At 42.9% G+C, this 10,427-nt stretch overlaps 1 protein-coding gene across 2 annotated transcripts; it reads right to left on the bottom strand.

The window, feature by feature from the left end:
* Positions 1–2,444: 2,444 nt before the first annotated feature.
* On the bottom strand, positions 2,445–9,634 carry LOC129813259 (serine/arginine-rich splicing factor 5-like). 2 transcript variants are annotated; one of them, XM_055865565.1, is made up of 8 exons: positions 9,526–9,634; positions 8,654–8,785; positions 8,495–8,565; positions 6,760–6,915; positions 6,274–6,346; positions 4,675–4,748; positions 4,379–4,486; positions 2,445–4,117 (listed from the first exon to the last, which is right to left on the bottom strand). In XM_055865565.1, exons 2-8 carry the CDS (start codon positions 8,777–8,779, stop codon positions 3,670–3,672), a joined length of 1,056 nt encoding a protein of 351 aa, XP_055721540.1. In that variant the 5' UTR covers positions 8,780–8,785; positions 9,526–9,634; the 3' UTR covers positions 2,445–3,669. The 2 variants fall into 2 exon arrangements, with proteins under 2 accessions (XP_055721540.1, XP_055721541.1); XM_055865566.1 differs by lacking the exon at positions 9,526–9,634 and adding an exon at positions 9,044–9,518.
* Between the last annotated feature and the right edge of the window lie 793 nt (positions 9,635–10,427).

Below are 10,427 nucleotides of genomic sequence, written 5' to 3'. Positions count from 1 at the left end.
AATACTTTCTGAAGGACACTGTACCTAGACTAGCTATGACAAAGAGGTTGAATACTTATTGACTCAAGACATTTTCAGCTTTTTAAATTTTTTATTAATTTGTAAAGATGTCTAAAAACATAATTCCACTTTGACATGATGGGCTATTGTGTGTGTAGATTAGTGACACAATAGCAATTTTTTTTCCTTTTTTTAAATTCAGGCTGCAACACCACAAAATGTTGAAAAATTTCAAAGGGTGTGAATACCTTCTGAACGCTCTGTACTTAAGTAGAAAAAGTACAGGTAATTGCTCAAATTAACATAAGTATCAAAACTATACATATTTTCAAATTCCTTAAATTAAAACGAACCAGGCGGCATGTTTTTTATATTTACGGATAGACTGGGGCACACGCAGACAATTTACAAATGAAGCATTTGTGTTTAAGGAATCCACCATATCAGAGGCAGTAGGGATGACCAGGGATGTTCCCTTGATAAATGTGTGAATTGGACCATAGTGTCCTGCTAAGCATTCAAAATGTAACGAGTATTTTTGGGTGTCAGGGGAAAATGTATGGAGTAAAAAGTACATTATTTTCTTTAGGAAATGAAGTAAAAGTAGTTAAATATAAATAGTAAAGTAGATACCCAAAAATACTACTTAAGTACTTAAACATATTTTTACACCACTGGTCAGGGAGGTGACCAAGAACCAATTGACCACTCTGACAGAACTATATAGTTCCTTGGCTGAGATGGGAGATCCTGCCAGAAGGACAACAGTCTCCAAAGCGCTTCACCAATCTGGGCTTTATGGGAGTGAGCAGACGAAACCCACTCCTGAGAAAAAAGGTCAGACAGCATACCTGGAGTTTGCAAAAAGGCACGTGAAAGGCTCAGGGTACAAGATGGTGGTCTGACACAGGGGGAAAAAAGGTGTACTCTTTGGCCTGAATGCAAAGTGCTATGTCTGCAGAAAACCAGACAGTATACCATCCCTACCGTGAAGCATGGTGGTGGCAACATTTACATTTACATTTAAGTCATTTAGCAGACGCTCTTATCCAGAGCGACTTACAAATTGGACAGTTCATACATATTCATCATGCAACATCATAGTATGGAGATGCTTTTCAACAGCAGGGACTGGGAGAGACTGGGAAGGGCAGAGGGAACAATGAATGGAGACAAATATAGGCAAATCATTGATGAGAACCTGCTTCAGAGCACCAATGACCTTAGACTGGGGGTGGCGAAGATTTACATTCCAACAAAACAATGAGCCCAAGCACACAGCCACGGGGGAATGGCTCCAGAACAAGAATGTGAAAGTCCTTGAGTGGCCCAGCCAAAACCCTGACTTGTATCTCATTTACTGTCAGTGGAAAGACTCGGTAGATTGCTGTTCACCACCACTCCCCATCGAACGGTACAAAATCCAAAGCTGATACAGAAATACTCGAGACTCAAAGATGTAAATCGCTGAAAAAGGTGATTCTACACAGTACTGACTCAAGAGTGTGAATTATTTTTGTAAATGAGATCTGTATTTCATTTTCAATAAATGTGAGAAAAAATGATACTTTTAAATAGGTTTTCACTTTGTCAATATGGGATACTGTTTACATGCAGACAAAATGAGGGCAAACCTAACAATGCCATTAATTTACATTGTCCATATCACTATAGCAACAATTTTTTTGGGGGGGGGGGGGGGGAACAGCTGTCATACCCATTATCACAGTCAGATTAACCAACGTGTGGTAATCACTGAACATCTGTCTACATTTAGTTAAATTATGCCACCTAGTGGCATGAAAATCTAGTGCACTTGGCTGTTGACACCTATATATAGTCAAATATTAGCAGTGAGGATTAAGTGTACGAAAGCTACACACTGACTGACTGCTGAGAACGTCCATTCTCCTTGGTAAACGCTGTAGAGCCTGGTGGTCCCAGATCTGTTTCGGCTATTGTAAAGGACGTCACGCTACTTGCTTAGCAAGGGCGGCGAATGTGATCTAAGGCACTGCGTCTCAGTGACAGAGCCGGTTACGAGTCTCTGGTTCGAATCCAGGCTGTATCACACCCGGCCATCATTGGGAGTCGCATAGGGCGGTGCATACTTGGCCCGACGTCATCTGGGTTTAGCCGGGGTAGGACGCCATCGTAAAGATTTAAGTTCTTAAAATGACTTTTCTAGTTAGTTAAAGATCAACTTTTGTTTTAACAGGTAGAGATTCCTCCAGTCGGCTCACAGAGTATCTAACACAGGACATATGCTTTCACATGACCGCCCTCCCTTCAAGTCACCGTCTTAACGCCAAAATCTAAGTAAATCGGCAGGAGAAGTGGGGACATTTTCAGGATGAGGATGACAACCCCCATGTGATCTATAAGATGCCATCTTATCCCTTTGTGGGAACCATTAGTTTAAAAAAAATAATAATAAAAAAAGATACATTTGCGAGGACTGTTTTATTTGTAGCAAATCAGTTTTGACAGACATGTCCTTATCTGCCACAACATGCAGACCTCGCAGTCTGCCTCGTATCGGGTAAGACCACAAAATGTAGACGAGCAGAATCTAAAAAGAAAGCTGCAGAAAAACCAATGACATCAGATCTCCAGAGCCACGTGTAAATAATGACATTTTTTTGTTCAAATATTTTGAACAGTCAAACGATGACCGGAATATTCCACACCTACACTCGGGCCTCGCCCATCGAGTACACCGAAGATCACAGCATGCACACTTAGAAATGATGGTTTAGACTATGCAATTGTAGTCTTATGTTTATATATAAAAAAAAATTACATTCACTTAAATTTGTGAAATGCTTATTCAGTATTTCTCAGCATCATCAGTCAATGTTGAAACGCAACAAAACACAATATTAGATTAAATTACTTGAATCATTTTGGGTGCAGTTTAACTTAACTGTTGAGAGGTGTGGATCGGAACACAAATAAGCACAAAAACAACGGAGAAAAAAAACCATTGTATTGATTAGACAAAGTTAACTTCAACAAAAAAAAAATACAAGGTACATTTCATACAACTTAACCAATCACAATGAGACTTACAAACCTGCAGGGACAACGATACAGATATTCAACAGGACTGCGACCCAATCAAAAGCTCTCAAATCACACTGTACATTTCATTAACTAAAAGAAAAAAAAGTTTGGTTTTCAAAAGGAAACTCTTTAATTATTCAGATAGCAATAAGGAGTAAATTAATAGTTGAATTGGGGGACGCAGGATCCAACCTATAATCATAAAATAACCAGTCCAGGGCCTAGAGGAACTGAACCAACCAGGACTAAAGCTCAGATTTTAAAATTAGATTGTGGGAGAGAGGGCATTACACCCAAGGCAAGGCTCCTCTTCATTACAACCCCACTAGCAGGCAGGCAGGCAGGCACAATGCCAGGTGCCACGGTTCCAGCATGACATTCCCTTCAGTCCATACATAGCACTACACCAGTGGAGACTGATGGTCACTTTTAAAATCAGGAGGACAGACTCATTGGTATGGAATAAACAGAACCTTATCAGTGGTCCATTACAGCCATTCCAATGAGTCTCTACTCCCTCCACTGGACTAATCCTAAACAGCCATTCCAATGAGTCTCTACTCCCTCCACTGGACTATTCCTAAACAGCTCACTCAGAGCAGCTCAGTGCTGGCTCTCCACCGAGGGGGAACGAGACCGGGACGGCTTCCGGGCCGGGGCAGGAGAACGGGAGCGTGGGGGAGGGGTACGGGAACGGGGGGCAGGGGAGCGGGAACGGGGGGCAGGGGAGCGGGAACGGGGGGCAGGGGAGCGGGAACGGGGGGCAGGAGAGCGGGAACGGGGGGCAGGAGAGCGGGAATGAGAGCGTGCGGGAGGGGTATGGGATTTGGAACGGGAACGTGAAGTGGAGCGATGTGCAGCCCTGCCCCCTCCTCCTCCTGAGGCAGGCTTCTTCTCCGGAGTACGGCTGGCGGAGCGGGGGGACCGGGAGCGGGGGCTCCTGGAGCGGTTACGGCTCCTGCTACGGCTGGGGGACTTGGAACGGGGGGACCGGGAACGGCTACGTGACCGGGAGTAGCTGCGAGAGCCACGGGAACGACTCCTGCTGCGGCTGTTGGAAGAGAATAATTAAATTAATTATATTTACCCCTCCCCCCGAACCACTAATGTAGTCAGCTCCCTAAAACACAAGTCAGTTGTATTCCAGTCCTTTATACTCCAATCTCAAGTCCCCTTAATAGTGCTCAACACTGCAGGCCAATCTTTCAAGCTACATTTCTGTAGCTAGCTACACTGCTATAGCTGCAAACCAAAACATCACAATCTTGTATTTATCCAAACTTCTCTACAAATTGGGATGAGGGATGCCTACCGGCTCTTGCGATCCTCAGACAGTTTCAGCTTTCGTCCATTCAAGTCTGTTCCGTCAAGCTTATCAAGGGCGTTCTTCATATCACTGTGTGATGCAAACTCCACCACCCTGTCGAGTCAAATCACATTTAAGTTGACAGCTCATTTCATAATAGCAGCAAGGGCACACCACATTTGTTTTGTTTTGATTAAAAAAACGGGAAAACAAGAGGGTTTCTAAATCGGACATTCGTCCCTCGTTTCAGTCCTTCCATTTTCGTGCTTAATGAACAGGTCCCCCTGGACAGATTAACTCACCCTTCATTCTTGTTGGTTCGGTGGGCATCCACAAAGGTGACCTCTCCAACTTTCCTCATGAGATCTTTCAGGTCCTGTGGTGAAGCATACATGAGTCAGTGACAGACCAACACACGAATGTGGCTGAGAGAACTCTGAACCTGGGGCAAGAGAAAAAACAGTAGAGCAACACGACAGTTTAACCCCCCCCCCCCCCCCCCCCCCCTGTAATACTGACCTCATCAAAACACAGTAAAAAATGTGATGTTCTGGCATTTTCGGACGGGGGGGGGGTTTAATAAGTGACGAGCCACTGCCGTGGCTTCACAGCTAACCATTTCACTCAAAAGGAGAAACCTGACACTACTCAGTTCCCAGGTATTGTATTTCAGGTTTGTTAGTCAAATAGGATTGATGATGACAAATAGTATGATGGTGAGACGCGACATATCCTTTGAGGTGTAGTGTCTTAGATAGGTTGTCTGTTAGTGGCAACTATAATGGTTTTTAGGGGGCGTCGCTAAACTAAAATGAAGTCTATGGAGATTAGACGTATTTAAATTTCATCATGACACATTTTGATCAAGGGGTTCTTTCAGTAACCTATTAATTGGCCTAGTATAAATTTTCCATAAGGGCTTATATAAGTTTTCCCAGTAAGACTAAGGTATAGGATTCCACTCCCTGTTCCTCCCAACCCGTAAACCCAATCACATGAGTTATATGTTACTTACCGTTCCATACCCAGGGAGACATTAGCAAAGAGCCACGTGTCCAAATAGCGGACCAATGGGAACCAATGCAGTCACAGTGTTAAGCCCTTGAGAAACGACCTCCCTCAGCCTTGACAGACCCGGACTCCGGCCAGCCTCCACAAGTAAAGGACCACCAGAGAGCAAGTAGGGGAAGGAACGAAGGAAGGGGGGTGTGTGCAGTGTGCCCAACTGTCAACACCCCCCAGCTCCATCAGCAACAGATAAAAGAACCAAACGGGAGAGTGTAGGGAACGTGGAGTATGTTGAGGGGGTTACAGGCTGGCTGCAGTCGGGGGAGGGGGGGGGGGTTTCCACCAGACCAGACCACCTCCAGACTGGGGCTTACGAGGGACCATCCTAAGGCTATCCTGCGCTAGAGCCCCTTTCACCAGCTACGGGGCCCAGCCAAGATATAGACCAGCGGCAACTGCGTGTAAGGAGAGGCACCAAATGGAAACTATTGAAAACACAACCAGCAGAGGGCGCTATGCACATAACACCTCCAAGGAGGTTGTGCATGCAACTCCATTATAAACTAATAACCAGAATAAGAATAAGCTGTTCAAATAAAACTACGATGTGAATTGGTTAGCTTTACCTTCTGGTATAAGTGCTTATATATTTTTGTTTGAAAGACACAGTAAAAAAAACTAAGTCAAGAAATAAAACAATGAATTCCTGAATCCAAAAGGGGCCTTGCCGTTCTATTTACCCTAATGGACTTTTGAGCATATAGCCGTGTCCTTTAGTAATAAATAAAATAAAAACAAGTTTTTCAATAAGAATGCAGCTTATAAGAAAAGGTATTATCAGAGTACGTACAGAGTAATGGTTGGTCTGAACCAGATGGGTTTTAAACTCTCACCTGCCAACTGATACGTGACGACAGGTTCTGCACGATGATTCTGTGTTCAGTGCGCACCGGAGGACCATACCTACTGCATGGGAGGAGGGCAGAGCAAAGGTAAACACGGGGGGTGACATGTTACTATTAGGACTGAAATGATTAATGCACATGAGAGCCTGACATTAAATGAAACCACAGGTCAATAGATATAAGACATGAATGTACAGCACAGGATCAAGACAGAGGGACGTCACAACTTATTCTAATCACACTGGGGAAATGACTGCTACAAGTGAAAACGTTCAAATCTAGCGTGATAAGTCTTAAAATTATTCAGTTGGTATATTCAATACATGTAAGACACCAGATATGCTACTTCTGCACGAAGAGCCACCAGGAAGGAAGGTAAATGTCTCCTAGCTACGAGGGGAACTAAAATCACACTGACTAATCTCCAGTCGCTGCAAGTGAGAAGGTTTAAACGAAACGGTGTAGTCTGTATACCTGGAGCCGCCGCCACCACCTCCACCACCGCGGCGATCACCAGACCCTTGGCGGTAGCTGCTGAAACGAGGTGAGAAACGTCCTCCTCCTCCTCCGCCGCCCATCCCGGGTCCACCACCCCTGCCTCTTCTGGAGCGGGCATGCTCTATAGTCACCCTATAGAAAAGATCAAACAGACACTTAACAGGGCAGCAGAAATGACTAAAATAGGTAGTATTATTTCTCCATCCTACACAAGGTATTTGTATCACCTGATTAATGTCTCTGAACATGGAGGGGAGAGGGGGGGGTCATTAAAGTTGGTAGTAGATTCAGAACTCTAAATAATGGGTCGGACCCGGTTGTCACCGGTCTCGGGTGTGTCATTTCAAAACGGACTTGTCCAGAAGTGCCGTCCAGATAAGAACGTGATATGGTGCAGTGGCCAGAGAAACTGTCTGCCGCTGCTCTTGCTTCTTATGGAGGCGCGTGTAGCTTGTTGTTGGCTAATCATTAGACAAAGCAGCAAAATGCTAGGGTGTAGCTTGGTGTTGGCTAATCATTAGACAAAGCAGCAAAATGCTATCGTGTAGCTTGTTGTTGGCTAATCATTAGTCAAAGCAGCAAACCGCTAGCATGTAGCTTGGTGTTGGCTAATCATTGGTCAAAGCAGCAAAATGCTAGCGTGTAGCTTGTTGTTGGCTAATCATTAGACAAAGCAGCCACTTGTGTGGGTTGTAGACTCCGTCTCATGCTACCACTAGAGTGAAAGCACCACCAGCATTCAAAAGTGACCAAAACATCAGCCAGGAAGCATAGGAACTGAGAAGTGGTCTGTGGTCACCTCCTGCAGAACCACTCCTTTATTGGGGGTGTCTTGCTAATTGCCTATAATTTCCACCTTTTGTCTATTCCATTTGCACAACAGCATGTGAAATTTATTGTCAATCAGTATTGCTTCCTAAGTAGACAGTTTGATTTCACAGAAGTGTGATTGACTTGGAGTTACATTGTGTTGTTTAAGTGTTCCCTTCATTTTTTTGAGCAGTGTATAGATATGTTGTGTTTTCGCTGTAAAACACGTAAAAAATATGACACGATGGGTAGATTAACAAGATGTTTATCTTTCATTTGTTGTATTGGACTTGTTAATGTGTGAAAGTTACATATTTCTAAAAATATTTTACAATTTCGAGCCCTGCCTTTTCAGCGGAATATTGCGGGTGTTCCACTGGGCTAGAAAGGGGGGGGGGGAAATTAGAGTGCTACTTAACCTAATCTGTACTTAACTTTTTATATTTTTTAACTTTTATTTCACTCCTAATGGAAATAATGTCCCTTTTACTCCATTTTCCCCTGACACCCAAAAGTAATTGTTACATTTTGAATGCTTAGCAGGACTGGAAAATGTCTAATTCACACACTTAAAGAGAACATTCCTGTTCATCTCTACTGCCTCTGATATAGCAGACTCACTAAAACAAATGCATAGATGGTAAATAAATAAAAGTGTAATCTGTTTTGCTTAATAAGACATGTATACTTTTAATACGCAAGTACATTTAAAAACAAATACTTTAAGACTTACACTCAAAATAGTATTTTACTGGGTGACTTTCACAAATCATTTTATTCTATTCAAGTATGAAAGTGGTGTACTTCTTCCAACACTATCCATATGCATTAAATGTCAAAACATAACATGTCTCAATTTATTTTTCTTGAGACATTGCTCAATGTGCATCTAAATCGTTACCTTTCACTACAGAGTTCCTTGCCATTCAGCTCGTAAACTGCATCATCAGCGTCTCTGTGGTCGTCAAACTCCTGATTAAAGAGAAGGGGGGTTAACTAATCAACAAACAAAACATTCACAATAGGTGTTTGATCAAGACACGAGGCAAGGCCGACTTACCACAAAGCCGAATCCGTTCTTCAAATTTACTTCTCGGATCCTTCCATAACCTTTGAAGAATTTCTCCACGTCCCTCTCACGCGCATGAGGGCTCAAACGACCGATAAAAACTCGACATCCACTCATAGTTATCTGAAAACAAAAAGTTAGCTACGTGATTAAGTTATTAGATCATTAACAGTATATTTATCCCTAAACACGTAGGTTGCCGACAAGGCCCAGATCAGTGTGCTAACTAGCTAACGTTAGCTAAGAGTTATCAATACTAAAAGTGCACTTTAGCCAAGTTTAGGAGCCGTTATGCTGGCAAATACTAGCCAGATAGCCAACTAGTCTGAGTTCGGCAACGTAAACAGTTTCACATATACGCTAAATGAATAAACTACATACCTTTTAATATTAATTAAATCACAATCTTGATAATGTGTATATACGTTAGCAAGTTTACTAGCTAACGTTAGTCGCTAGCTATCCGGTCGCAGCTCGTTTATCCACGAGTTCCCAGTTGTCTTGAACGCGGCATTACAACCCGAAGAAAAGGCCGCAATTATACAAAATGTTCTGTGTTACTGGTGCTATTCTTTGTGATCTGAAATCAGTAGTTCGGATTAAAAAACGTCATTGTATGTTACATCAGAGATCCAGCCCGCCCACAAAATAGCTGAGTTTAGTCGGCTACGGCTAAAAATGTACGTACGTTACTAGCTAGCTAACGTTACCATGTCGTGCAGTTTCCTTTTCGCTACTTTAGCTAGCTTAGCTGCATTACTAGCTTGGCACTCGGACAAAATATTAATCATTAGATTATTTATTCGCCAAATATTTGTGCCAGTCTGCTGACGACATTACAATTATCAAAACTTGAACCTCACTCTTTCCGTTGTCTTCGTTACTTCTGGTAGTGTGCTTGCTTGGCTTATGTGTGTCAAAATGGCGACTCCGAGTGAGAGAACGAGGGGGAAACCGGATGTTCTTCAGCACCAAGGGCGGTGGGCGTGTTCCAGTCATCCAGACCTATCAAAAAGTTCCACAAGACCCATGCCACAGATATAACAATGAGACAGATATTTCACTGGATGTATAAATGTGAAGCATCCGGTTGGTGTTTCAACTCAGTACCACATTTGGTGGTGAGAGGAAGCCAAGTGGCCGCCTGTGGGAGAAGATGAAAACGAGATGGTTTATGGCCAACATTCTGCTAATGTTCTCATCGATGAAATATTTGATCTCAATACAGTGTTCAAAACTAGAATATGTTACGAACAGAGTCGACTACGTTTTCTAGACTTCACCCTTGGCCAAAGTTTTTTTTTTTAATTGCGTTTAGGAGAGAAAGCGCGAATTGAGTTACTGCAAAGGCGCACTTCAAATTAGGCGTTCCCTATCGGAAATATGCAAATCAATGCTAGAACGAGCCAATAGGCTCTCACTGGCTCGTGTTTAGCTCTGCCCACCTTCTTGCTTGCTCTGCCCACTATGAGTAATTTACTCCCAGAGGAAACAACATGCTGTGGTCTATCTTGGGTTAGTTATAAAAACATCTTTGCTCCTGCACCCTAAACATCTCTTAACAAAAATGTACTGAAAATATACATACAAAGTAGCCAGATCTTTATGACACATTTCCCAACATCCTGCTGGCCATCTCATGTGACTGAAAACAAAATAAGATTTTTCTCCCATTCAATGGTGTTCATTTCAGACGATGTGGCCAAACTCAAGGACAGGACAACATATTACTGCTATTCTTCTATCTTTACTCTATTACCATTCT

This window comes from Salvelinus fontinalis, chromosome 16, assembly GCF_029448725.1.
Source record: "Salvelinus fontinalis isolate EN_2023a chromosome 16, ASM2944872v1, whole genome shotgun sequence".
NCBI lineage: Eukaryota > Metazoa > Chordata > Actinopteri > Salmoniformes > Salmonidae > Salvelinus > Salvelinus fontinalis.
The sequence above is the reverse complement of the archived record's forward strand: the minus strand, read 5'-3'. Positions and strand labels throughout refer to the sequence as shown.